The sequence below is a fragment of the Cygnus olor genome, chromosome 2 (genome assembly GCF_009769625.2).
Source record: "Cygnus olor isolate bCygOlo1 chromosome 2, bCygOlo1.pri.v2, whole genome shotgun sequence".
In the NCBI taxonomy this organism is placed as follows: domain Eukaryota; kingdom Metazoa; phylum Chordata; class Aves; order Anseriformes; family Anatidae; genus Cygnus; species Cygnus olor.
The window spans coordinates 46704475-46731731 of NC_049170.1; the positions used below are offsets into that span (position 1 = coordinate 46704475).

General features: G+C 44.3%; 3 protein-coding genes and 1 long non-coding RNA gene across 7 annotated transcripts in view; 2 read left to right on the forward strand and 2 right to left on the reverse strand.

Moving 5' to 3' along the window:
* The first annotated feature begins 315 nt into the window (after positions 1-315).
* On the forward strand, positions 316-12652 carry SLC6A20 (solute carrier family 6 member 20). The gene is made up of 11 exons (XM_040548480.1): positions 316-498; positions 3310-3450; positions 4052-4143; positions 4868-5095; positions 6383-6493; positions 6940-7181; positions 8043-8205; positions 8391-8595; positions 9644-9803; positions 10323-10488; positions 11436-12652. The coding sequence occupies exons 1-11, from the start codon at positions 378-380 to the stop codon at positions 11583-11585; spliced, it is 1779 nt and encodes a 592-aa protein (XP_040404414.1). The 5' UTR covers positions 316-377; the 3' UTR covers positions 11586-12652.
* A 145-nt stretch (positions 12653-12797) lies between these two features.
* Positions 12798-18310, reverse strand: SNRPD1 (small nuclear ribonucleoprotein D1 polypeptide). Its single transcript, XM_040548479.1, has 4 exons — positions 18146-18310; positions 17869-17945; positions 15020-15211; positions 12798-12980 (listed from the first exon to the last, which is right to left on the reverse strand). The coding sequence occupies exons 1-4, from the start codon at positions 18157-18159 to the stop codon at positions 12904-12906; spliced, it is 360 nt and encodes a 119-aa protein (XP_040404413.1). The 5' UTR covers positions 18160-18310; the 3' UTR covers positions 12798-12903.
* A 188-nt stretch (positions 18311-18498) lies between these two features.
* Positions 18499-27257, reverse strand: part of SACM1L (SAC1 like phosphatidylinositide phosphatase) — a 29928-nt gene continuing 21169 nt past the window's right edge. For 3 of the 4 annotated variants that reach the window (XM_040548431.1, XM_040548430.1, XM_040548432.1), the window contains exons 13-20: positions 26022-26120; positions 23245-23383; positions 22949-23018; positions 22779-22851; positions 22214-22307; positions 22032-22124; positions 21310-21367; positions 18499-20558 (exon numbers count right to left, since the gene is read on the reverse strand). In XM_040548431.1, the coding sequence (XP_040404365.1) occupies positions 20422-20558; positions 21310-21367; positions 22032-22124; positions 22214-22307; positions 22779-22851; positions 22949-23018; positions 23245-23383; positions 26022-26120 (763 nt within the window). In that variant the 3' untranslated portion in view covers positions 18499-20421. Of the gene's footprint in view, positions 20559-21309; positions 21368-21840; positions 21888-22031; positions 22125-22213; positions 22308-22778; positions 22852-22948; positions 23019-23244; positions 23384-26021; positions 26121-27257 lie in introns of all 4 variants that reach the window. The other variant, XR_005817139.1, reaches the window with a different exon arrangement.
* On the forward strand, positions 23776-25434 carry LOC121065571. Its single transcript, XR_005817152.1, has 2 exons — positions 23776-23882; positions 23933-25434. It is a non-coding gene; the product is annotated as an uncharacterized LOC121065571 (long non-coding RNA).

A 27257-nucleotide genomic window follows, 5' to 3' on the forward strand; every position in this document is an offset into this window, starting at 1 on the left:
AACAATTTTTCAGTATCACAAACCAAGCTACAGCCCCACTGTTATTTCCTTTCAGTGACAAGTCAGCACGTGAACCGATAAAAATCCCTGGATTCACATCCTTCCCAGAAACACCAGTCAAACCCCAAGCAGCTATTCACCCAAAGTACCAATTTTATAGTGCTGTGTGTGTCTATAATCTATTTACCAGCATTCCTCCTTCAGTATGTGCCTGTTAATAAGATTAGTAATTAAAAAGCTTGATAGGAATTGGCAAGCATGCCTCCACCTTTCCCTCCCCTCCGAGCCGGGTTGGCGTGGAGGCCGCAGGGCTGGCAGAGCACCTGCAGGAGCGACGGCAGGACAGCGCTGCTGAAGGCTCTGCCCGCCAGCAGGAAATGGAGAAATCCCGGCCGCTATGGGACAACCCCGTGCAGTTTGTTTTCGCCTGCATTTCTTACGCCGTGGGGCTGGGAAATGTGTGGAGGTTTCCATATTTATGCCAGATGTACGGAGGAGGTAAGGGTGGTTTACGTTTCTTGCTTTCTACTTGTAGGAGAAGCACGGTAAGCTGAAACTCCAAGTGTGTGTTGTCCGTGTTGACCCCCACCAGGATCCAGGGCAGAGCAGGAGGTCAGGTTGTTTTGTCTGTGTGTTTCGGGAGGAAAGTTCTTTGTACTGTGCAGGCAAGAGACATAAAATACAGCTGACTCTGCCTATAAATCTGTGTTTTGTTTTGCATAAGACATTTACCTGGCATTTGCCCCTAGACAGCAGCACTCGTTTCCTAGAAGTACAATGAAGCAGTGGGAAGGCCCGTGTCTTGTGAAAGGGATGGAAGTATAGTGGGAGATGTAGGTCCATATGATATTAATTTATTACTTTCTTGCCCATTTCAGCCAGGTGTAGGCACCAGGAGCTGGTTCAGTTCTTTGCAAGTTCACAGATGGGTACTCGAATGTAGTGGGAAGGGGGAGCTGCTTTCACTGATTTGATTTATGGATCTGCTGTAGCATTTCAAGATGCTGTCGTTAATGTGTTGTCTTTTATACAAAGCCTTGCTTTAGGAGGTGATAACTTGGCTGCAAGTCTATCTCGAAACTGGCTAAAACTCCCTAATCAGCAGGAGTTCTGCTGCTAAAACCCCACAGGAAGTTTTGAAAGCAGGGAATAAATTGGTTAGGGCTAAAAAAATACAATAATAATAAAATACCTTTGAAAGTCTATCCCTCTCCTAGGTTAAAACTGGAGAAAGGTGATGTCTGTGACATATGGCAGCCACAGATGTTCTTTCTTAGAAATTAAAAGTCAGTTAATTAGGTTAGTTGAAAAACAACACTCTTCTAGTGTATAACTACCACTGGTTAACTACCATTTTCTGAAGAATCCTCTCTGTATAAACTTTATAGTCTTTTGCTGTCTTTATAAGACATCCCAGTTTTATACAACTTCTCTCGTGCTGCATCCATTGTCATAGCATCGGACCCATCTCACTCGTGCATTAAGTGACATGATTAATGTCTGCCTTATTTACTTCTGGTCTGTTTCTGACTTTTCTTCCTTTCAGAAAAGAATTACACCAACATGTTTGAGTGCTTTTAGCTTGTTTGCTGCAGTGAACATTGGCTTGTAGCTTGCTTTTAAATGCACAGGTGGTAGGATTTGGTTTGTGCTGGTTGTTGAAAAGCCAGCTCAGTGCTGGGACCGTATCAGAGCTGCCCTGCAGGATTGGGTCAGAAAAAAACAAACGAACAAACAAAAACAGATAATGCCATGGGCAAAACTACAGTAGAAGCTACGTGCTGCTGTGTCTGAAGCTTTCTTAGACATTTCAGAGAGCAGAAGTGATGGAAGGGCTGCGATTCTGGGTATACTTTTCTAAGCAGAGAGTAATTAAACTGCATGTGATGAGTGCACCAACAGCCTCTCTTGGCAGACATCCTGAAGGACAGCAAAACTCAAACTCTTATCAGAATCAATAGTGTAATAATGGTGAAAATTCTCTGAAATGTAACCAAAGCTGGAACATTTGATTAACCAAAGAAAAAGAATAATTAAAAACAAATATTTTCTGAAAAACTTGTTTTTATAAGTGTAGTTTCTCCCGTAGTTTTGTCCCCCCCAGTTACATTTCCCGGTGGATTGGCAGCTCTCCTTATTGTGAGTCTAAAATTCCTGACAGCAGGCTTTGCTTTTCCTAATTATTTGTCACTGCCCTCTTAGAAATTATTGAGAGGCTTTCCAGGGGTCTGCAAAACCCATGCAGACAAAACATTGTTCCAAGAACTTAAGAGCTGGATATGCCAGGCACTGGGGGGATGCCAACTACTGCTTGTTTGGCATCTTCCTTGCAGGGAAGCAGGAGCCAGCCCTGGTATTGCCCAGCAGAGCAATAGAGCCCTTATCACCCATGATACTAGCAGACAAGATATCTGCAGGCTTTACGACCTCCAAAGGCTAATGCCGATCCTACACCAAGATGTCGCAAAACCCTCTTGGTCACCTCCCTTGCAGTTTGGGAAGTTATCTAACAGGCTAACAAAGGGCTTGTTAATAAAGACAGAGCTGGGAGGTAGGAAATTAATTCCCAGAATAAACCGGATTATTGCGCTGTGTTTATTTCCAGTTCTTTGCCTCGGCCACCGCCAGAGCCCATTCCGCTGTGCCACTGCGCCAAGCCCATTGCGAAGAATGTTAATGCCACAGATTAAATCCTAAATAAGAGATATTTACGTAAATATTTTTGGCTCATTGTAAAAAGGGAACCAGGAAAGGCTTCGTGAAAAAAAATCCGGTTTTTGACTCAGTCAGCAGCCCTTTTTCAAAATCGAAGGGGAGGATTTTTTTCTTCTCAGCAGAAATTCAAGCTGAGGTGCATCCTGCCTCTTCATCCTCTCTCCCTCACCTCCTGCCAGGCTTCAATAAGTTACTTAAAACTCTCCATTCCGCATGGATGTTCCTGTTGCTTTTCTATCCACCGCAGAACACTGCACATGAAGTCCATCTCTCCCTTGCCCTCTTTCTCTCATTACCTTTCAAAAGGCCGGGCTGGTGTTTCGTTACCCGTTAACAATTCCAACCTGCACATTGCTCCAGCTGCTGGTGACATGCAATTTAACAACCGAAGTCCCAGCCATGCCAAATGCCCATGGAAAATTCCCAGTCCAAGAAAGGACGCCGCTTGAAGTCCCCTGAAATATCCCTCAGGGCTGTGCCGGTATGGGAGCCCTCCAGCCAGCAACCACCACCAAGGGCAATTTGGCCATTCATTGGGCAATAAGGTGTTTGCAGGCTGCTGGTCTGCTGGACACTGTCTGCTTTCCCTTGCAGGTGGCTTTTTGATTCCGTATTTCATCATGCTGATCGTGGAGGGGATGCCGCTGCTCTACCTGGAGCTGGCAGTGGGGCAGCGCATGCGCCAGGGGAGCATTGGTGCCTGGAAAATAATAAGCCCCTACCTCTGCGGGGTTGGTACGTTCTCTGTTTATATCTTATTTATTTATTTATTTCAGTACATGAGGAGCTCGGATGATTTTGAGTGGAGAGCTTTCTCTTTCAGAGTAGGAAGCAGGCGGGAGGTGGGGTTCCACCATGCTGCGCAAAGCAGCCTCCCAGGCACATAGTGCCAGCCTGGCATTTTCCCTCTCCCTTGCCAGGCACTGGGGCCAGACCCTGCTCGTGCATAGCGGCCTGAGCCCCACTGGCTTGAGGCAGGCTGCCAAAACGGCGGCCTGAAGGGCAGGGCCAAACCCAGCTCCAGGCTGCCCGTACTGGGTGCTGACCCCACCAGTAGTACGGGGCAGTACGGAGCCTTGGCTTCTCTGCCATGGCCTCAGGTTTACCAGCACCCAGTCCTTGCGGCTTTATTAAGTCATTAAATCACCCTGATGTCCCAAATTAACGTGCTTACGTGCACATTTTGTTGTAAAAATAAATTGAATGTTCACCCGCCAGGGTGACTAGAAGGTAAAGCTCAGTTCAGGCCAGCCCTGTCAGGAGGAGGGAGGATACCATCATGCCAGGGCTGGTTTCTGGGCTTTGCCGCTGACCACACACTCCCTCTCACCCACAGGCGTTGCCAGCGTGGTCGTCTCCTTCTTCCTCTCCATGTACTACAATGTGATCAACGCCTGGGCCTTCTGGTACCTCTTCCACTCCTTCCAGGTGTGTGGGCGCCCAGCAGAGTGCCTCGGCCCCATGGAGGGACCCAGGGGGTTTGCATCGGTGCTAGACATTGTCCAGAGCCATCATCAACCTGGGGGGGCACAAGCTCCAGAAACCCTCCTGGGTCCTTTCTGGGGAAAAACGTGAGACAGCTGTGTGACCAGGGGCTTTGGAGCATCTTCTCCTCATCACAAAACATGGGTCGAGGCCAGCCCTGCTACGCATTGCTTGCATGTGGCTCAGCAGCCACTGTGGGCTGCTGCCTGGGGTGGGGTGGATCTGTCCAAAGGCAGGGGAGAGGGTCATAGTTCAGTCCTCAGGGAGAGGGTCGTCCCCAAGGGACAGGGTTGGTTCTAAGGGAGGGGGTTGGAGAGAGTCACTCCTTGGGTTGAGGATAAACTCTAAGGGAGATGATCATCCTGAAGGGATAGGGTTGGCTCCAGGACAGGGTGTCAGTCCTTGGGGAGAGGATTGAACCTAGGAGACACGGTTGGCTCCAGCAGAGATGGACAGAGAGGGTTGTTCACAGGGAGAGGGTTGTCCCTTAGGGAGAGGGTCATCCCCAGAGGAGAGGGGCAGTCCTTGGAGAGTGAGTTGTCCCCAGGAGTCACTACTGAGGGAGACAGTCAGCACAGGGCGAGGTGGTGCAACATGGGGACAAGCCAGCCCCAGGGGGAGAGCCTCCCTCACCTCCATTTCCCCCACCATCCTCCCTCCCTCACAGGACCCACTGCCATGGGCCACCTGCCCCCTGAACAGCAACCGCACGGGGTATGAGGAGGAATGTGAGAAGACGTCGTCCACCCAGTACTTCTGGTACCGGCAGACCCTGAACATCTCCCCCTCGCTGGAGGTCAGCGGGGCCGTGCAGTGGGAGCAGGCACTGTGCCTGACGCTGGCCTGGCTGGTGGTCTACCTCTGCATCCTCCGCGGCACTGAGTCCACCGGCAAGGTGAGAAGTAGTTGCAGATCCTGGTGATGCTGATCTTCTCAGGAGAGACCTATTCCTTGGGCTTTGCAAGAGAAAAAAAAAATGACTACTGGGTAATTTTGATTTCTTTTTATTCTCAACAGAAGTTATGAGGAGGGGGGGAAAGAAATGTCCTGGCTGAGCCTTCACTAAGAACAGAGCTGAGGGCTGTAATCCACAAATCGCATTAGACAAACACAGAAACCCAAGAGACTGCAAACTAAGTCACCTTTTAAACTTGCTGCAGCTGGGTTTGTGGGCAAAGAAAAAATAAAATAGGCAAAGTGCACTGAAAGTGCATAGCAAAGGCAGGGGTTCCTCAGAGAGAGTGAGGGCAGACCCAGTGCATCTGCAGCAACAGAACAGAAGAAAGGTTTGTGTGGCGAGCACAGGGCTGTCTTGCCGAGGAACTCAAAGCCAATGTACTTTAAGCCCTGTTACAAAGAAAGACAGACACCTGGAGGTACAGACATGTAGCTTCTGGGAGGAGTTGCCCTGCACCCAAATGCAGTGTTGTTGGGCTCCTTCCCCATTAGGACTCCAACATCAGAAGGGGTTGGTGCTGCACATGTTGAGCTCATCCCCGTGTACTGGTCTCTTCCCAGGAGTTTGTTTTCCCAAGAAATGTGTATTGTGAATTAATTTTTACACTTGTTTTTAGCTGATTCATTGGGATGTACACAAAGACGGGTTGGTTGGCTTCTCCCATTTTTGCACTTGGCTCTTTCTAAGGTGGTGATTTAAGATTTAGATTTAGATTCAGGGGGTGACCAAAAGCTCTTGGAAGACAACTGAAAGATTTCTTTTACTTAAAAAGAAATCTGAGTTATATAAAGCTAAAGTCTTTTTTCACCTCTGAATTAAGATATTGTTATTCCACTTTGATTTGACCTTTTATGAAGTCTGCTGTCCTTCCTCGTAGAGAAGATGTTGACCTTTGACTTGTCAAAGAGGTGCAAACCAATGTTATTCCACTAAATGCAGCAGAACTGAGTTTGTAAAAGCTGCAAATATTTTAATTTTTTTTTCCAGTCAATGAGAAGACCCTCAGGACAGTAGCATGGGTCTTCATTAATAATAAATACCTATTTCCCTAAGATCTAATTCTTAAGTTAGATTTATCTGAAAATATTTGTTTAAAGGTTAGTACAAGATAACAAATAATACACTAATGATAATGTTTTATGTACATTAAGTGAGAAAGAGCTAATCTGTTACGGGCAGTCTTGTGTGTTCTTTAGACCAGTGTGTCGCCCCTCCTTCTTGCAGGTCGTCTATGTCACGGCCTCCTTGCCGTACTGCGTTCTCATCATATACCTCATCAGGGGGTTAACACTTCACGGTGCTGTCAATGGGCTTATTTACATGTTTACACCAAAGGTATGGAAAAACTGCACTGAATTTTTAACAAAACATAATTAGTGACTGAATGTATAGGTTTTCAAGAGGTGGCAATGATACTTCTCTTCATATTAAATTTTTGTGGCAGTGGCTTGGGTCAGACTTCTGAAAACCCCCAGCTGTAAGCTGCTGGAAGTTCTTCTGCCACATTACCATGGGCTTCTTGTGTTCACCTGCAGTGAAGGACAAGCCCTGTAACATATCTTGCAGTATGTTACTTCCAAACTGAGTGCTAACCCTGCCAAAAAAAATGTCCGTGAGCTAAAATGGGTGTGCAAAGGGACCCAACCCATCTCCCTTCATTCCTGGGTGTAGGGGACCTCATTGCCATCACTTTCCCTGTCCTTTTTCCTGCAGGCTCAGAGGGGCAGTGCTGGGCACTGAGTGCAGCTTCACAGCCCTGTCCTCCCTGTCTGGTTTTGCAGCTGGAGCAGCTGTCGAACCCCAAAACATGGATCAGTGCCGCCACACAGATCTTCTTCTCGCTGGGCCTGGGCTTTGGCAGCCTCATCGCCTTTGCCAGCTACAATGAGCCGAGCAACAACTGTGAGCGCCATGCCATCATTGTCTCCCTCATCAACAGCGCCACGTCCATATTTGCCAGCATCGTGACTTTCTCCATCTATGGCTTCAAGGCAACGTTTAACTACGAAAGCTGTATAAACAAGTAAGAGCTGTGTATTTTCCTTGTTTGCTACTGCAAGCTATTCTTGGGGAAATAATAGAAGGGGAGGTAAATAAATAACAGCATGCAGTGCTGGCCAGAGACCAGACTTGATACTGCTCTAATAAAGGTAATAGTGCTATTTAAAGTGATGAAGGATGAGATGAAAGGTCAGAGCTGGATTGCCTTTTGACACCTGGGTGCTGGCTCACGGCACAGGCTGGCTGAAGAGAATGGGTTTTCCTGGGCAGGGTCACAGCAGTGCTTTCCTGTGTGCCCTGCTCTGTGGGCTTCAGGACGATGGAGGTGGTGATTAGCAAAATGCAGCAATGCTCTGACTCCCCCTTTAAGGCCAATCCCTGCACCAGGGGCTCAGCATCCTCGGTGGGGATGTTCTGGAGGCACTCAGCACCCTGCAGGGTCATGCCCCGAGGCAGCAGTCCCTGGCACAGGGCCTGCAGCAGTTACACTTTTACTCGTGTTTTTATAGCTTTCTATCTATCTGCTGATCGGAGAGGAAGCCAAGCTGCTAGTCCCCATGTGTTGCCAAAAGGCTTGTTAAGCTGGGGGTGCGTGTGGAAGTGGGACCAGAGGGCAAAGGGGAAGGGACACCAGCCAGCGCTGGCCTGTGCCCAGAATCCCGGGTGCCCTGGCCGATGGCAATGGGGACAGGGAGTAAAAACAGCATAAGTGCTATGCCTTGGCCTCCGGGGTGGTCTGAACCCCTGTGTGAGGCTGGGCTTTCCCTGGGCAACGCTTGTCCACCCACTGCTTTCAGCACTGCCATCATGCTCCCCTTTCCATCACTTGGCCCTGGTGGCTCCAACCAGCCAACAGAAACTAAATCCCCATTGTCCGCCCCAGGGTGATCCTGCTGCTGCTGAATGCTTTTGACCTGGAGGAAGGCTCCTTAACAGCAGACAACCTCAACGAGATGAAAGACTACCTCATGGCCACCCACCCGCAGGAATATGCCCAATTACTGCCGCAGCTTAAAAACTGCAGCTTGGAAGCTGAGTTAGACACGGTAAGGGGCTGCTTTGCGCTGGTGTCTGGGCTCTGGTCCCCCTTAACGTCCTGCACCCCTGGGTCCTGAAAAGGGACTGAAATTGGCAGGAATTTTAATGCCCCCCATTGAAATGCTGCCTTCCTATAAGCCCATAGGTGATAGAGCTGACCCCAACTCATTCAGTCTCTCGTTCTCGCCATCAGGCTGTCCAGGGAACAGGGTTAGCGTTTATCGTCTACTCTGAAGCAATCAAAAACATGGAGGTGTCTCAGCTGTACTCCGTGCTCTACTTTGTCATGCTTTTGATGCTGGGCATCGGCAGCATGCTGGGAAACACCGCCGCCATCCTCACGCCCCTGACCGACAGCAAGGTCATCGCCACCCGCTTCCCCAAGGAGGTCATCTCGGGTAAGTGCCCACCCCACAGCAGCAGAGGTCTCATAGGGAGAGAGCGTGTGTGCAAAAGCTTTGGCGTCCCACAGCCTTTGAGGGTCCCTCTGTTCTTGAGGGGGGCAGGGAGTATCAAGTATACTGCCAGAAGGGCCTGCCTGCACTTGGGAAATACCTAGCAATTTCCATTGAGAGACCTCAAAGTACCAAGACAGTTGTGGCTGTGCACCTGTGGGCTTTCCAACACACACCGTTTGGCTGGGAATTCAGACTGGTGCCTACAGAACAGTGAAATTCAAAAGGCCAGGAGAAAAGTCAGGACAGCTGTAGTAAGTGGCTCTGAGTTTTGCATGCACATCACTGGTATCCCAACTGGGAACCAGCTTGTTCTGTGGCCAAAAGTGGCACATGCTCCCATTCATGCATCAAAGTCAGTTGTCCCACCTTAAAAGCTGTTTTACCACTCTTATCAGTGTCCAGATTTCAAAGGGTCCTCCATGCAGACGAGAGTGTGTGGGGGGAAGCATTTAAAATCCTTGCTCTCATCAGCCAGAGAAAAGGGCATGGACAGTCCAGTAACACACACACACACAAAAAAAATCCCATGCCCTGCAGCTGTAATAGCTGGCACCACAGAGCCCAGCAGGCTGCTGCACGTGCACTTCACAAGGCTGTGGCTATGACCCAGTTTTCTTGACGCCGTTGTGACAACGTGCTGCGATTATGCAGGTCTCAGGAAGCAGAGGTGATCAGTAGTTCAAGGATACACCAGTGTATTCACTAACACACAAACAGGGGCAGTTCTTTGCCAAAGGGCAAAAAAATTATCTTTCTCCTCTGGGTCTTGCAACCCTTACTCTGTGGCACTTTGAGATCTTTATGAGGCGCAAAGGATACCATGTGGCTAGGTGCTGAAATAGGACTTAGTGCGGAACCAAACAATGGGAAAGTAATTCAGCCTTCCTCAATCCCCTGGCAGCAGCAGGCACTCCCCTAAGCATTGCATTTTTTTCCCTCGCAGTTTTATTTCCCTGGTGTGCAGGCAGGCTCTGTTCTATCCCCGCAGGTGTCGTGTGTTTCATTAACTGCATCATTGGCCTGATATTCACCATGGAGGCTGGCAATTACTGGTTTGACATCTTCAATGACTACGCAGCCACCCTCTCGCTGCTGCTCATTGTGCTGGTAGAAACCATTGCTGTGTGTTACATCTACGGGCTGAGAAGGTAAAATATCCGCACCGCCTTCTTTCCTCGCCTGACTGCATGAGGGATGGTAACCACAGGCCAAGACTAAAAGTGCCACCCGGGGTTGTTTTTCTCCTAAGTGCTGCTGTCAGCAAGGCAATGGGGGGGGGGTCACCCTGCCCTGCCAGCCCCTTTTTCCAGGGTCTTAGGTTCAGAGTTATGCAGGGGCTGGGCTGTCAACACTTGCAGCTGAAAGTGTTTCTGCATCAGGAAAGGTTTTAAACAGGAGAGAAAGGTGTTTGCACTCAGGGTATCTGGTGGTAGCTAGAGGAAAGAGCTTTAATATGCTGCCAGATCAAAAAGCAAAAAGTGCACAAATGGCCACCTGCATTGCTATTACCTCTTTGCCCACTGCTCTCCTGGTCAAGCATGCTCTCCCCTTCCTCTGCTTGCATGTATAATTCTGTAGGTGTTTCTAAAGTAACCCAGATCAAGGTGCTGATTGAATGTATGCTCTCAAGAATATGCCTTTTTTTTTCTTTTTTCTTTAAAACACAGATTTGAGAAAGATCTTCACATGATGATTGGACGCAAGCTCAACTGGTATTGGAAAGTTATGTGGGCTTTTGCTAGTCCTTTGCTGATTATAAGCCTATTTATATTTTACCTCACCGACTATATCCTCACGGGAACACTTCAATACCAAGCATGGGATGCCACGCAGGTAGAACAGTTGTTTGTTTATTTATTTATTTTAATTATTTCAAGGATACAGCCTTCCTTCCTGAAGTGTCCCCTGAAAGCAGCTGGAATCGATGCCTATGCCTTTGTTTCCCAGCAAGGTAGAACAGTGAAAACTTGACCTAGCGGTAGCAATGCCATGGTCCTATAAAACAGACTAAATTCCCTCTAAAACTCCTATAAATTGACCCCTTCAAACAGTAAAATTGTATTTGCGTTGACTGAAGACCAAAATACCTTTTTAAAAACTAGACATTAAACAGAAAAAATACCTTCAAATTGTAGTATTTTGGTCAAAATTAGTGGTATTTTAACAAAACTGAGCTTCTGCTGGAATAAATAAGTATCTTTCACAAAGCAGTCCCCTGCTGAAAGTTACCACATCCGTTTTTCTTCATGGCCAAAACACGTTTGTAAGAATGCTTAACTGTATTTATCACAAAGGAATTACTATTGGGTAAGTAATTGCTGGCTCCAACCTTTTTGTGGAAATGTTCCTAGTGTGTAGAAACAAATTAAGTACCTCGTTCTCACGTCACCACTAATTTGGGAGCCTGCGAAGGGCCAAGCCTGTTGATCAGGCATCAGCATGAGCCCATGGGCTCCAGGAGTGGGATGAAAAGCCCTGACAGAGGTCAGCGCTGAGCCCTCTCATTAGGAAAAACAAATTGAGCCAAACTCTGCTCTTTACCAAAGCTTGCAGAAATGTTTCCCCCTCTATTTTTCCCTTGCGTAACAGCTACAGCAGCTCTGTTCTTGTTACCAATTTTAAGCTGGTAAAGTTGGGCAAAGGAAAGTGCCAAGGACACCGGTGAGCTGCTGCAGCCCAGGCAGCACGTGGTGCTTCCCCGTGGCGCAGCTTTGTTCGAGGGCGGGCTGACTTCGGGACACCACAAGGCACAGACCCAACGCTGCTTCTCTCCCTTGCAGGGGCAGCTGGTGACAAAAGACTACCCCGGCTACGCCCTGGCAGTGATAGGACTGCTGGTGGCATCGTCCACCATGTGCATACCCCTGGGGGCACTCGTCACTTTTGTACAGAAGAGGCTGAAGAGGGAAAGAGTCTCAACCGTCGCATGAACACCAACAGCTGGATTTGGGAAGACCTCACCCGCATCGCCAGCGCCGGGGCGCTTCTGGAAGACAGCAGCAACCATTATCTGTAGCAGCTACTTAGAGATTTGAGGATCTTGGGTGCTATATTTACCAAAAAGCGCTCCCGGGAGGTCCCACAACGGTTCAGAAAACAAGCTCTTCTCTAACAGGATGAAGCTTTAACATGGCCTCTGAAAGAGGGGGAAAAGCAGAACAGCAGCTCACAACATGCTAGCTAGCAGGAATTAACCAGCAGATCGACCCATTACGTACCTTAGGCAATTCCTTTCCTCTCTGCTCTAGCACTGCCTACCTGGAAACATGAGCAACCAGCTAAGCATGTTCCTGGATAAAAGTACTGGCAAATATCCTTACTGGTCCACAAAGCCAACCCTTACGCATGCGTGTGTTTCATCAACAGGTGAAATTGCTGAAGTTTTGTAACGTGAATGTAACAATCCCTTTCCTGCAAGGGAGAAATCAGTACGATGGTGTAACTACAGCCAACATGGCTTCTTTTATATTTGTGTCCAGCAAAGCAGTTTATATATGAGCTGCAGAAGTTCTCATCTCCAGAAGTAAACTTCCACTTCCAGTATGCAATTCTGCCCTGTGCTGTACTTGGAATTTGCTAGGGATGCACTCACTATAGGTACACTAAAAAACCCTGTGATAAAGCTCCTTTACAAGCCCCACCCAAGCAGAAGTATGCCATGTAATTAGCTTTGACAAAGTTCATATCTAATATACTTTAATTTTAATCGTGAGAAGCAACAATGCAGCAGCTCCATAGAACTGTTTCATTTGCCTATGTGAACGTTTTATAAAGTACCATGTTTAAAATTTAAGCTTCATGTTGCAGAAAACAGTAAAAATTTTATCTATGAACTTTTAAAGAGGTCACTGAAGAACAACGTAAGAGAAACACTCACGGGAAACAGGTTCTTAATATAGCGTCTTAATTACATAACCATTAGAAGATGGCAAGAGCCTTGTAAAAGAGGGATTCGTTTCAAACATTTCCAAAGTACACCAACACAAGCATTTCTCTACGGGGCAAAGAGCAAGAGGTAATTTTACAGCCTTAAGGGTGGATAAAATCTTGAAAATCATAACCAACAGGGCATGCTTAATGTGCAACAGCCTCTAGAAGTACGCGCCTCCCTCCCCAGACTTAACTAACACAGCAAAGACAACTTTTTCACTTTTCAGTTTATTAAAAATGGATACCATAAACAAGACCTGTACAAAAAAAAAAAATCCAAAATTGCCCAGAATTTGGTAACAGTTGTGTGGTGAGAAGTTATCGTCTCGGGCCCCCTCTTCCTCTTCCGCGGCCCCGGCCTCTCCCACGTCCTCGGCCACGGCCTCTTCCAGCGACTTAGCAAATAAAACAGAAAGGATAAATCAAGTGAGACCTGGCAATACTTTAACTTAGATTAAAACATTCTGTAGCTAGCATAAACAGCCAAATGTTTCATCGTAAGGAAGCAGCAGGTCAGATATTAAATCTGTTAACACTTGAATGTTTTAGACAGTACGTTCCTATTTTGTGCTAGATTTTGCAGTGTGCAATTTCCATAGACTCCCGTCTGTCTCTGACTGCTCTACAGATAACGAGGGGATGAAACATGCTATACATTATATATGCGTATCCCTAAATTCTATAGCACACGTATAGTGCCCTGACACAGAACTGTAGCTCCTCTTCTCTGTTTGATAAGTTTTTCAGGAATCAAAAAACTGAATGTGCAAGGTTTTCCTGCAGTGAGCGTTTTGGTTACTATTCATCTCCCTGGAAAAGATTTTCTTCTGCCTCAGCTCACATTGTGCTTTATTAAGTATGCTGCAAAAGGGAAATACACAGTTTAACACACAGATTTCCAAGCTCTCTCCCTCTCAGCTGTTATGTGTAGTGGCTGCATTTTTAAAGGATCCCACCACCAAACAGCTCCTACTGCTCTCAGTGGTGCCTGTGCCAATTTCAGACGTGATTCTCAGGCTGATTACTTCCTCCTACTTTTAAATCCTGCTATTTCATTGTACAGTAAGGGGATGACAGAATTACTGAATAATTCGGGCTGAAGGAACTGCTGGAGGTCATATGGTCCACGTGGTAACATCACTGTACCCCCTTTTCCTGACTCCAAAATACTCCGAAGCATCATCACACTCAAACCCACTGCACAGACACCCCCACAGATCTCTCAGCAGCATCCAGCCTTCCATCACCGCTTTAGTCTGCCAAGGAGAGACCATGTGGCGTGAGGTTCTGCAGCCCAAGGGCATTTCCAGACTAAGGCAAAGCGCGCCGCAGCACAGCGTGGTCTGAGACTGCTTCAGCACAGCGAGGGCGCAGGGAGTACTGAACGCAGGTACGCAGCCCTGTCACAGCTCCTTCTCTTTCCTCAGGGTTAGAAAGGCACAGCGATGTTCTGGTTCACGTCACGTTGTGAGGTTCAGAAAAAAGGTAATCCAACTGCACTGCACTTTCTCCTTGTGGTCAGATTATTTTTAATGGACATGAGAGGAGCAAAACCGTTTCAGGAGCCTTGTCCTTATCCTCTAATAAAGCCAGCAGCCACAACACTGGCGCTTTGTGACACACACACCCGAGGCTGCCTTATACCATTTCAGTAAGGTAGACAGATTAATTATGATCTATTTTTAGAACATAGCATGGATCAAAGACTGCAGATCCAAGTACTTGAACAAGAATTACAGGGGAAATGGTAAGACATTATCTTAGAGCACAATTAACTTTCATTTTAACTTCTTTTAAAAACATGCAGTAACCACTGGGCAAATGTTTACTGCCTGAAGACATACAAATTTTGTGGAGTTTACTGGATATTAATTTTTAAGTGTGAAATAGAACTGAAGTATTCCTTATACTGTTAGGCTTCTGAGGAAAAGGGCTTTCTTTCCAACAGATAGCAGCTCATCAGAATACTGCTTTGACTCCCTCACAGTTCAGAAGTCTCTCCAATTCAGTTCTCCAGCAAATTATTTTTATCCACTGCCAAGGGGGATTTCAGTTCCGCCCTGTTCGTGAGGCTGTTCTGTACTTTCTTATTAGGCTATATTTGAAGTTCCCCATACAAACTGGGGAAACAGAAAGTCAGAAAAGAGGAATTGTAAATCTCTTTGCTGTCACCCCTGATAACGTGACAGGTTAAGACTTACTCAAGCTTAAAAATATTTACATTTTTAAAACAGAAGCATGAGAAGTCATATAAATAATTTTACATGAAAGAAAACTCTACAGAGGTCAATAAGGTAGGCGAGGCAGAGTGAGCAAGGTCAGTATCAAACCCTCAAGCGTGAAAGAACGAGCTGCCCAACGCAGACTCTCATCGTTTTCAGATTCAGAGATCTCAAAGGCAGAACAAAGAGAGGCTGGGAAATCACAGACTAACCTGCTTCTCTCTTCTTGGACTTGACTTTTGGCTCAACATCCACTAGCAAAGTATCCAGCGGCAAACTGTCTGGCAGAATGAAGTAGCGGATGTTATTCCCTCGAATACTCAGCGTCTCCAGCTGTACAGGTTCTCTGTTCTTCAGCGTCATTTTGACTGCTTTGAGATGAGTATTCATACTGACATCCACTCCTGAAACAACAGAATTCTCATTTTTACATATGAAAGCACATAAAAACACTCAAAAAGGGACCACCTGAAGTAAGCACATGCTTGAAGTTTTATCCTGTTCATTAAAACACACTTCAGGATCTATGCCATTAATTAATTAAGTTTCTAACTGCGAGAAACTGCATCTTTTTTCTCTCTTAAATCATGCTCAATAATTTATCAACTGCTGCCCACAACACCTCAATTAAAAATTGTTGACGGAAGAACCATTTGCTACTAACTGAACAGTGTTGCTACAGGTCTTCATCTAGGTCTTAGCCAGTCACAGCAATTCTGTGAACAATTAAAACTCCTTTGAGCAACAAATAAACTGCTGTTTTTTTTTGTTTTTTTTTGTTTTTTACAGAAGTCTAGCATTAGTCTTTTTGCTCCTTCAAAAAGGAAGCAAAACAAACCACTGAGCAGGTGAAAAAAACGATCGTTTCTTCTTGCTATACACCTAAGAAAAAGCCCAACTGTCAAGCATTTAGTTTCTGATAAAAGACATCTAATTCTAGTGTGATATCTTTTATTTGTTTACACACATTAATTACTGTTTATTCAGTGACCCATACGAGCAAGATTTTAGTGTGTTCAAACTTCTGTACAGACAACCAACCCTTCACAGTCAAAACACTGTCTTGTTTCACAAATATGGAAAAACAAACTGTAAGACGTTTTACCAAGGCAAATAACGCGAGCGAGCAGCAGGCTAGAACCAGAAGAATCACTGTGCTATTCTTATTTCCCTATTGTCTCCCCATTGTTCTACGTTTTGCACGGTTCTGACTCCTGTACTCCACCCGTCCTGTCCCCTCCTGGCAGCGTGAGCGTTACACAAACCCGCTCCTTCAGCAGGGCTGCTCTGGCGGCGGAAGGAGGAAGAGGAAATGGCGCGAACCCGGGAGTTGTTACCGGGGTTTGTGCACCAACGTAAAGGGAAGACTGTCCCCTTAGAAACAGGGATTGCATTCAGAGGTCTTACAGATCCTTAGCAGAGCACGAGGGAGACTTTGCTCAATGATCAAGCCCAGAAGCAGCGAGGTCAGAAGGAGACATGCAGGCTGTTTGCCTCCTACCTAGCCGGGTTCAATGGAGCATGCTGCACTCGAATACCGGGCGGTGCATTCAGGTGCTAATCAGCGCTGATGCATCTGGCTGCAAAATAACGCCAATTTTTAATTTTGCCAAATCTCAGCAGATTGCTACGGGCCAAAAAAGCACCTAAGCAATCCCCTGAATTACAACTTTGCCAAGTTTGAACTGTTTTTTGTTCTTCTAGTCAGGATAGAAGAGCCTCCAAAAGTAACTTCAAGTAGGTGAAGGAAAGGAGATCAAGCACGATCATTAGCTTAACCACCACAACGGTTTGCTTTATGAAATGCAACAGCCCCCCCTACGTACCTGAATGTCTTTAAGTAATTCTAATGTGATATTATTTTGAGAACACTCAGTCTCTGATGTTACTCAAGCAAACAAAGCAGTCCATGCATTTTTCCACACACGAGAATGAAATAATCACCTACAAAGGCTCTCCCCGATGCCTTCAATTCAGCGATACAAAGGAGCTCCTTCATTTTAGGGATCAGCACAGACACTAAGCTCTTCCCCAGATACTAATACTCACAAACTTATTTTGTGTGACAGACCTTTGGCAACAGCAGGACGCCACGTTCTTGACACCAGGATTCCTTGTTGCCCTTAATCCCTATGCTACATGTCTTCCCAAGCTACATGTCTTCAAATCAGTTTCACGAAACCAACAAAAGTATATACAAAGATGCATATCCATGCAAATTCACCACAAACAGAGCAAAAACAGGCTCGAAGGAAATAACTCCCTTTTAGATTAACATTGGTTACACGTGAAGTTTAACCAATTTAAGGCTGCATCAACATTTAACACTCGCTGCTTATTTGTACTACTATTTTAAGAAAAAATCCCTCTGCTGGTGACTTGGGTGTAATGTTTTTATATGACTATCGCTTGTCACAACTGCTCTAATCAAAGTCAGAAGCACTGAAGCATCTTATAAAAGTTCAGGCTGTGTATCCACCATCAGTTTTATCAGTTTTATAAGGTAGTAAAACTACCTTACCAACATAATCATGCTACTAAAATTCTAAGCGAATAACATCCTTATGCCAGCTTTGTCCACAAAACGATTGGGAATGGGATGAACTTCCTTTACTCCTCATCCTACTTGTAAACAAAGCTCTGGTCAGACCGAAAGGCTCCCAGGATGACTGAATTTACTACCTCCCAGCACCGCCTTATTGATGGAAAGCTTATCACAAGACAAACAGCAGCATAAGTTTGACCGTGGATGAACTCGCCCACCCGTGTGTCAGTGTGGACCTGTGACCAACTGAAGTTTTGAAGCGTGTGTGTCTGGCTGCGGGGAGCTGGCAGGTCACAGCTCACCACCATCCCCACTTTCCAGCAGATGTCTGGGCCCTACCGCAGCGAACCCCTCTCACTCCTGCCCACCCGCGAGCAGGCCGCCCGCATCCATCCGCGCAGGTCTCCTCCGGAGGGAGCACAAAGCAACAAAGCCCAGCCTCGGCCATGGCTCCTGCCGATGCCCAGCACCGAGCTAACGGGCTGGGCGCTGCTGCGGGCCGCCCCCGCGCCCTACCCGTGATGGTTCCGTGCACCTGCGTCCCGTTCTTCAGCTCGATGGTCACCGTCTCGTGGCTCAGCTTCATTAGGAACCTGCCAATTAAGAACACGCCGTTAATTCCCCACCGTTACCACATAACGCGGCGTTAGCGCGACCCTCGGGGCCGCTCCCGCCAAGCCCCACACAGAGGAGGGCGGGCGCCATAGCGGTTGGCGGCCGTTATGGCGGGCGCCATGGCGGCGGTTGGCGGGCGCCATGGCGGCCGGGCGGCCATCCGCCCCCATCCGCTCACCTGACGAGCTTCATGGCGGCGGGAGCCCGGCGCCGCGGCCGGGGGGGTTCGGGCGGGCGGCGGAGAGCGGCAGGACGGGCTGCGGGGGGCTCCTGCCACAGGGCCGCGCCGCCAGCAAGCGGCCGCCGCCCACAGCGCCAAGGGGCGGAAGCGGCGCGGCGGAAAGGGCCGAGCCCGGGTCCGCGACTGCGCCCTGCGCTGGCTCCGGTGCATGAAATTAAGTCCTCAGACAGCGAAGTGCGCCTCACAAAGAACCCGGACACAGCCCCGGCTGCCGTCCGCTGAGAAACAGTCCCCAAGGAGCAAGGTGGAGGCAAGGCTGACCCAAAGCACACACGGCAGCAGACAGCATCTAGAAAAGTTGGGCATTTATTGTCCTTTACGAGTACACCGTTTGTGATTCTAGAAATACAGACTGTGCAAAGCACTGAAATACAGATGCCTTCCAGCTTCAAAAACCTATGTTAGTCTATGTCTTACGATCCGTTTAATCACATTTGATCTTCATTTAATCACGTTTGGTCTTTGCCACAACAAGTTTTTCCACACCACAGATGCGAAGGTTCAGTTCTAGCCTGCAAGACAACCAAGTTCCAAATGGCACCTGCCTGTGAGCCATAAAAACCATTAAATAGTGAGATTATGTTTTGTACTTTGTGTCTGTTACAGAGTTCATGTTACAGAGTTCATGTTCAGAAATGTTAAGTTAGAGGATTTTCCAGTTAACCGCCAACTGGTACTTCCATTACAGCATCTAAAAGCTAACAGATACTTCGCAAGTACTAGTGTTTATGAGCAGGTTATGTTTACACAAAACCCAGAGAGGCCTCCAGAAACATTCAAGATTAAAATGAACATTAACAATTGCAAAAATCTGTACATATTTTCAGTCATAACACAGTGAAACACTGGATTATCAGTGTCTTATGTTCTAGCTTCAATGACAACTGTGCTAGTTCTAATATTCTACATATTTCTCCCTTCCCCCCATTTAAATTTTATAATCGCAATCTGAATATACAGCTGTACTTACAGGAAATATTAAACAATGCACAGCGCCTTAAGCAAGTTTCATCTCTGGTTTCAAACAAACCATATAAAATAAGTGACAAAATAGTTTAAAATTGGTCCTTGATTAGGATTACTTTTTTGTTTACAGCTTGGAAGCACTAAATTTAAAGACACACATTTATTGTTAACCAACACAAATTATAGTGTAGCTTTTTTTACCTTTTTTTTTAAATGTTATATCATCATGCACAAAAAGCAAGCTGCTGCTCCCAAGTGCAACCATGGTGTTAGGCTAATACTTTCTCCTCAGATTCTTACTCCTTTTTTCGTAAATTATTTCAACATAAAGTATAGAAGCAGCTGACTAGCAAAACAATATGAAGTTCACCTTTTACATTGTGACTGCTCTTAAAGTAATGGAATACTTTGGACCTTTAGCATAAGGAGGGTTCAATAAACACCGCAAAGGATTTTTACATTCTTTGATTTCATTTACATATTTAGAAAAAAATCTTTAATGTGCTAACTAATGAATCATCATCTGGAGGCTGTAGTACTGAAACAGTGCAAGACATTTGCAACTTCAGGAGCATCCAATTACACTGTCCTTTCACCCAAACAATGATTAGTAGAATATTGCATCAGTCCCAGATAACATAGGACAAAAAGCTCATTTTGGAAGAGCATTAGGATTCAACGGATCCTTTAATTTGGTGGGGACAAGAAACAACACACACATATGCACAAAGGACTTGTTAACATGGACTTTATCACAGCAAATGTAATCCAGCTATGAGTCTTGGAACAAGACTGTGTTCTTATGAAGCCTTATTTGTTCAAAGAAGCTCCGTTATTAGTGCTTCAACACCTAGGTATTTTGTCATATGAACAGCAGAGCTCCCTCCTCTCAAGCCAGACAACAAAATTCAGCTGAAATTGCACACTTGGACTGTGAGCTAAAGCAGTCCGCTTACACCCTATAACATTAAAGCCAGCTTTTTGGTGTCTGGAATCTTTGAATCATCTCAGTAAACTGAGTGGAGCCCCCTCCACAAATGCAATATTCCAAAAACCATTGCAACTAAGATTGCTGAGTCAGATCTCAGTTGAAAGCTACCACCAAAAGACACTATTTTCTCTCCCCACAAGGCTGCCAAGGAAGAATGTTCATTAGACCACAGTTTGGTGTGGAAAGCAGGTCAGTAGAGACTCCAGGTGTGGCTTGAGGAATCCTCAGTACCAAGCCGCTTTCCACACACACAAATTCAGTCCATCTTCTCTTTCTGGACCAACTTGGGTGCATCTACAAAATCCTTGCCGTTGTAAAGGATGATAGCGAAAGTTCCAAAGCTTGCGCTTCCCCAGAAAAGCACGTAGGCCAGTGTCTCAGTCCATGTATCACCTGTTAAGAGTCAGACACCGTAGTTTATTATTTCCATCTATCAGAGAGAATATCTAAATACAAAACCAAAATATTGCAAGCTCTCCCACAGATATCAAATGAAGTTAAAAGTGCTTCAAAGGAACTAGTGTCTTCTCTTACACCATTCAGTATTTCCTTACCTAGCAGTTGACTTGACAAAAGTTGGTTGTTCATAAACTAGCGTTCTGTTTGCTGTATAGTTCTTAGAGTGCTTTGACACCGCTACATAGGTCACAGAGTCAAGAACCCCACTGGCACTAACGTTAGAAAATCCAAGACAAAAGCAGAAAGCAAAGACTTTAATTCCCAGCACATATGTAGGCTAGGGCAACATTTGTCAGGCTGAACTTATGACTATATCTGGCTTTTCCGAATTGCCTTTGTGCCAAAAGTTAAAAGATTCTTCAGGAGATTCATCCAGGCTATAATAAAGCTATACATCTACTCAGGTAGAACTAAATTCAGGGATTCAGGGTCAATTAATTGCCCCCAAGTGACTTCTACAAAAGTTTTAGTGTTTTTTCTATAGTATTACAGGTTTTTCCACATTCATGGTATCGTGCTGACCCTCAGTCTCCAGAGCCTTGCTCAAACGCCTTCCGGTATGACTGAGAAGCACATTTATACTGAATATTTTCTAAGTAACCATTTGAAGGGGAAAAAAACCACACACACACAGTCCCCACACAAGCAAGCTAATTTTGGGAAATTTAGCTCAGTAGCAACTTACCAGCCATTAGCAAACAAATAATGCACATGGAGAAAGCAACCACCATAATAATAGGCAACTAGGGAAAGAAAAAAGAATAATTAAATGATATAATAGCACATACATTTCTTAAATTCCTTTAAGCTAGAATGTATTGCAAAGCTATTTACTAGCTTTACCATAAAATTGCTTCAACTGCTGATGTCAGGTACTACTGTAAAATTTTGGAGAGTTCCAAAATTTGGTAAAGTATGTTCAATATTGAGGTTCAGAATTAAAACACATCTATTGGATAAGATGCGAAGTTTTAAAAAAAACACTAGCTATCAATTAAATCCCTAATGTCCCCAAGCCCCATTTTGCTACATAAAAGGTGAGGAAAAAAAAGGTTTTCTTCATGTTACAGTCTATGCTTCTGCATGAAATATGAGAAGAGATCTTCACAAGCTTCTTCTGCAGAAGGAAACAGTCACTGATGGTGATTAGTAGAATTTCTCCCTTTCCACTGGATGAAGCAGATTTAAAAAAAGCAAGCAGCAGTTTTTTCAATACCTCAAGGACACTCCATTTTCTGTCAAGGAAACAGTCTGGGTTTAGTCCTATAAGCAGGTATCATAGAAACAGAACCATATTATAGGGACACTCCATTACTAAATAGACAATTTCCACTTTGTCTTACTGATGCAAGGGACTAAATAGGTTTCATGTGTTTCTCCAAACATGAGTAAAGTCCCCATACTCACAGCTAAGAACTTCCAATCTTTCTTGACGTGTAGAGGACTAGCAGGTTCTACTTCATCCACTGAGTAATTTCCGAGAAAGAGATCAATAGCATCCTGGAAGAGAAACAGAGCAAGAGTTAAAAACACACAGCAAATTTGATATTTATCAGATACATTTTCCCACAGTTAAAAGCCTAACTTACTTGTCTAAATCCATCAGAGAAGTTATTTTTGTAGTAACGTATTAATGAGTTCCAGCCATCCATTATTAAGCCCCACTGAGTCCTCTTTCCAGTTCTGCAAGAAGTTTTGAAAAATATTTGTAATAGATGTATACATTCAGGAACAGAGTTTCAGATTTACAGTCCTTTCATTGCTCAAGTGTGTACTATGCTTAATGAATACCTACACATACATAAAATAATCTAGTGCTACCTCTGCATTAATACCACACGCATTTGTAACAAAATTTATTTGAAAATAGAATTGCCCTTCTCTCCATCCCATGACACAAATGTACTTTGAATGGGCTCATTTTCTTGTTTTTATTTCCAGATTACCTTTTTTCATTTCATACGTTAGTATGAAGCAAAGAATAGTGTTCTTCTATAGATTCTAGTCTCACATTTTACCAATTGAACTAAACAATTGCAGAATTCATTAATGGCCTGAGCCCCAAATTAGTGATCTTTTCAGATATTAAGACCCAAAGAAAGTCCCAAATGTGCACAAAAACCCAGAAGACCTTTACAAGAAAGGGTGACTTGCCTTGTGTAATCTGTCTTTAAGGCACCAGTTCCAGCATATTGTTTGGCACAAGCATTAGCATTATCAGCCCATGCTGTGAACAGGAAAACATTGAGAAAGATTAAGGAAGTTGTTTACTTTGTTTGGAAGAGTGTTGTGTTTTTTTTTTTTAAACTCTATGAACTGCATACCATTTTTGTAGATTTTCTCAAAGTCAGCCTGCTCCTCAATTCTCTGTCCAACATGCAAAACACCTAGCCTCTGAAACAAAAAGCACATTGAAGCTCACTAGCAGGTCATTAGAAACATTAGGATTTGCTTTTAGAAAAAGCTTTATTCATTAAACTAGAATCTGGCCAGAGCATTTCAAACAAGCGCTACAGTAACTCAAGTATGCAAGCTTTTATTGAAGTGTTAAATTACACTTCAGTTCCAAGCAAAGCCTTCCTCCTCTTAAGAGCTTGTTAAACAAGAATAAAACATTTACCTGAAGCTGGGCTTGAAGAGATCGGCGCGCTAACAAGCTCTGAATCACATTTGTCCGATCAAGGCAGTCCATACAATTACTGCGGAATATTCCTTCCTGCTGAGTCACGATTTTACCATCGGAATCAACTAGAAAATAACTAACGCACAATCCACCTAAGTATTTACAGATAAGTCTATATAAAGTGTACATTTTCACAACATTCCAGCAGCCAAAACAGTTGTCTAGAGCATATGGAGAGTTGTTGGCCATGTCTTTGAACTGTGATACCTTCCTGAATGTTTCCCCTCCCACACTGAAAAGCAGCAATCAGTACATGAACATTTGGAAGTCTCTGAACAGCACTCACTATTATCATGCAGACAAAGCAATATTGAGCTATCTGCCACTGTGAAGAGCAATTTCTAGTGCAACAGTGACTTAAGTTTTATGTTTCTGTGTAATTATAGTCCTAGTTCCACAGTTAGCAAGATCACTAGCAGAGTGTAAACAGCAAAGTAACCAGATTTGGACCTATGTACCAGGAGTTACCAGCTTCAGTCGAGTCACCACCACCACAGAGTAATATAAACTGTCAGGAACGCTTCTTCCACAAAGGTATTCAAATCTTTAAGGCCACTGCTGAAAGTCTACTACCAGTAGTTCTTAACTACCAGTTAAGTAACTACCAGTTAACTACCAGTAGTAGTTCTACTACCAGTTCTTAACATCCTCTTCTCCATTATATGGAGATCTGAGGGAACCAGGTGTTCCCTCTTGCAACTACATATGCTAATCATTACCTCAATTTTTTTTAAACCAACTAAACCAGTCACTTTCTCCCTCAACCTCTCAGTAACTGGTATTAAACAGCTCATTTTAAATATTGAATTGCATGTGAATATTTTGATAACTGAGCTAGTGAAACAAATATGCAAATCAAATCATCCACTGGATACATGAATGGGACTTATCCTTCTGCTGTACCGTTAAGCTCCCAGTTGCTTCAAGATTTGCAGATCATACTCTGTAGATTAAGTTACTCCCTTAGGTAATTCTGAACTCCGAATTTGGACCAGTATACAATCCACTGCTACTGCATAGCATTTTAAGACTAAAAAAAATCATACTAGAGTCATGTAGTACTAAATGTCAAGAACCCTACTTAGAAGCATCTGTATTTACTTTGATCAGCCCTGTGTTAACAAGATCTAGTTTTCTAATTCTTGAAGAACTAGTTTTATTAAACTGTTTTACATTGTTGAATGATTAAAGGAGAGCTTACACCCACGAAAACTTTGTTTTCCCCTCCTCCCTTAAGTTTTGCCTAGAACTGGTATTAGGATAAGTAGCATAGTTGAAGAGTAGGCATTTCTGGTTAATGACAGATTAAGTAATGCATATCCTATAATAGCTCTTTAAAAATCATTAATACACAAGAGTAAGCCTTCTACCAGATCTTTTGCAATCTGTAGAAGATGAAAGTGTTTACCTCTCTCTGGGGTGCAGAATTATTTTTAAGAGCATCAGAATTCAGATTTTTCCTGTTACTATTTGAACAACGGTCACCCAAGATGAAAATAAAACAAAGCAAGGTAGAAGCAACCTGATCTTGAGGAAGAGCTTTCGTTTCTATATCTTGTAACAGACACTGCCTCCTTTTTCATATCAAGAAAACTTGGTTCTTTTGTAAGCCTCCAATGGCAGTTGACAGTAAACATGTAATATGATTCTCAGCGTTCACTCTAATAAAGGATCCTTGCTGTGTAGGAAACCTACACTTATTTCTCCTTCTTTGAAGTGCTCAGAAACCAATTTATTCTGCTGTTCAGGAGGGTTAGGGTCCTTCTTTCGGTGGTGGGGAAACTGTATTCGCTACCACACGATAAATTCATATTATTCTGACAGTCTTCATTCGAAGCAAGATATCTCATCCATGCAACTCCTGTTCTATTCTGCACCTCGCGCCTCTTTTTAGTTACTATAACATTGCCATTTCTGTACTGTGCCTAAAGCAGGAAGTAGATCAGCTAACACAAGACCTAGCACGAAGGAAGCAATTGGAGAAGCAGAACTAACTATGCCATTGTCCTATCAAGCTACACATCTACGAGTAGCAAAGACCAAGAATTGCTTAATGCAACAAACTCAGGGGACTAGATACACACTTAAGTTGATTTGGACACTTAATCTACTTTTACCTGACTTAAACAAAATGAGAATTTAGTTCCTTGTGGATTACTTTTGTTACCAAAGACCAACAATCAGAGTTTGTTCCAAGGTTTGGTACAACAAACAGTGTGCATTAGAGATATAAAACACTTTCAAAAACAACAAAGAAAGTGTGCACAGGGCTGGAGCCAAGGGAGCACTAAGTTTTTAACATCACATAGCAGAAAGTTTTGCTGTCAACACAAGGAATGACTCCTGGTTTAGAAAATACCAACAAAGGAAACTTTTTTTAAAAAGTAACTTCAGTTGTATGCATGCTGATTTCTTCATTAAATTGTTTATCCAAAGGACAAAGGCAGTTCTTAAGGCACAACAAAGGGCTGCTGTGGTTCTCAGAGCCATTTTATTGGGACGTGAAAGAGGGCTCTGTATTTTACTTACTACCAGGTCTTTAACATTGCACCAGGTATCAGCAAGAGATAAAAGATATGGAAGCATTGATGTATAGGAATACATCATCTTTACAGAAGATTACAAGTCTGTTTTAGCATTCCTTAACTCAAGGAAACAGACCGTGAGAAAGCAGACTCATTTTAACAGTACAGAAGTGAGAGAACCAGTCTTACCTAAACTCATCTTGCTGTTCTGCTAGTTGATCCATCAAAATCTGAAGTCGATCCCACCTCATCCGACTGCACTCTTTATGGAAATCAAATGCTATGTATCTGTTCAGAGAAAGAAGCATCTTTCTAGATTAAATACATACTGCAGTGAAGGTATCAGAAAAATCCACAGGGAAGGGCTGATCTATCAACCTGGCAGCGACAGAAGATTTGCTTTTCTTTAAAGAGAGCTTCCAGCATGTATCGGTCAGGATATTTGAGCACTGACAGGATTTCAGTGTCTGCCCAGAATTCCTCTGCCTTCTCTGATCCAAGCAAACACACTGAACTTGCTCACTTATAAAGAGACACAGGTGTTGAAATGTAACATTCTCCTCTGGCATGAAGCAAGATACCTCAATGGCTCTCTAGAAACCTAGTTCTGTCTTTATTATGGCAACTTCTCTGCCATAATAAAAATTAAAATCTTGTTCCAAGTCAGATGTTTAACAGCCAATTCATTTCTGATAAAACAGTGCTTGAAGTGACTGGTGTTTGATACAACATTTATACATATACATTTGCTGTGAACTGAAAGGCATTAAGATCTTCCCCTTAAGTTCTCGTAGTCCAAAAGTTATTTGCCGATCTGTAAAGGCTATTCATGGGAAGAAAATTCACATACATGCATTGAAGACTCAAGTCATGTAAGTCTGGCAGGTAAATGCCAGTCAAAATTAATTAAAAATAGAAAAGGAATTCGGCAGTATTAAGAAAAAGTGAGAAACGCTTTTTTTTTTTTTTAAAGACACATACAGAGCAGAAATCATCACTACAAACACCCTGACAAAGTTGTACATATTGCTATAGAGTAAGCTGGTGGAACTGAGAATAAAGATGCATGGAATTCCAAACTTCGTACAGCAAAAATATCAATACCAGCCTAGATGCGAGTGTGAGAAGAACACATCTTTTTTTTTTCCAGCTTCATCTCCAATACTCTTTTGCTCACATTTAGCACTCCCCTACTAAGCTAGCAACGTAAACAAGCCCTTCTACCAGAAGCTTGTTCTATAGGGTATGATTTCCCTCCCCTAAAAGCCAGAAGATCTCCAATCCACAGTTCTCATAGCATACCATTATTCCAATGCTGGCATTACCATGACCCTTGACCTCCCTTCTTTGTTCTGTTTGTCTCCTCTTTGTCCCATCTCCAGTCTCATGCCTGCTTAGAATTTAAGCTCTGAGGTAGGGGTACTG

Excerpts from the sequence above, each read along its gene's own strand:
- SNRPD1 (XM_040548479.1), bottom strand. Across the intron at positions 15,212-17,868 it reads GGTGCACGGAACCATCACGG|GAGTGGATGTCAGTATGAAT; the intron begins GTAGGGCGCGGG and ends CTGTTGTTTCAG. Across the intron at positions 12,981-15,019 it reads GTCCAAGAAGAGAGAAGCAG|TCGCTGGAAGAGGCCGTGGC; the intron begins GTTAGTCTGTGA and ends TTATTTGCTAAG.
- SLC6A20 (XM_040548480.1), top strand. The coding sequence starts at position 378 with ATGGAGAAATCCCGGCCGCTATGGGACAACCCCGTGCAGTTTGTTTTC. Across the intron at positions 8,206-8,390 it reads TGGAAGCTGAGTTAGACACG|GCTGTCCAGGGAACAGGGTT; the intron begins GTAAGGGGCTGC and ends TCTCGCCATCAG. Across the intron at positions 10,489-11,435 it reads AAGCATGGGATGCCACGCAG|GGGCAGCTGGTGACAAAAGA; the intron begins GTAGAACAGTTG and ends TCTCCCTTGCAG.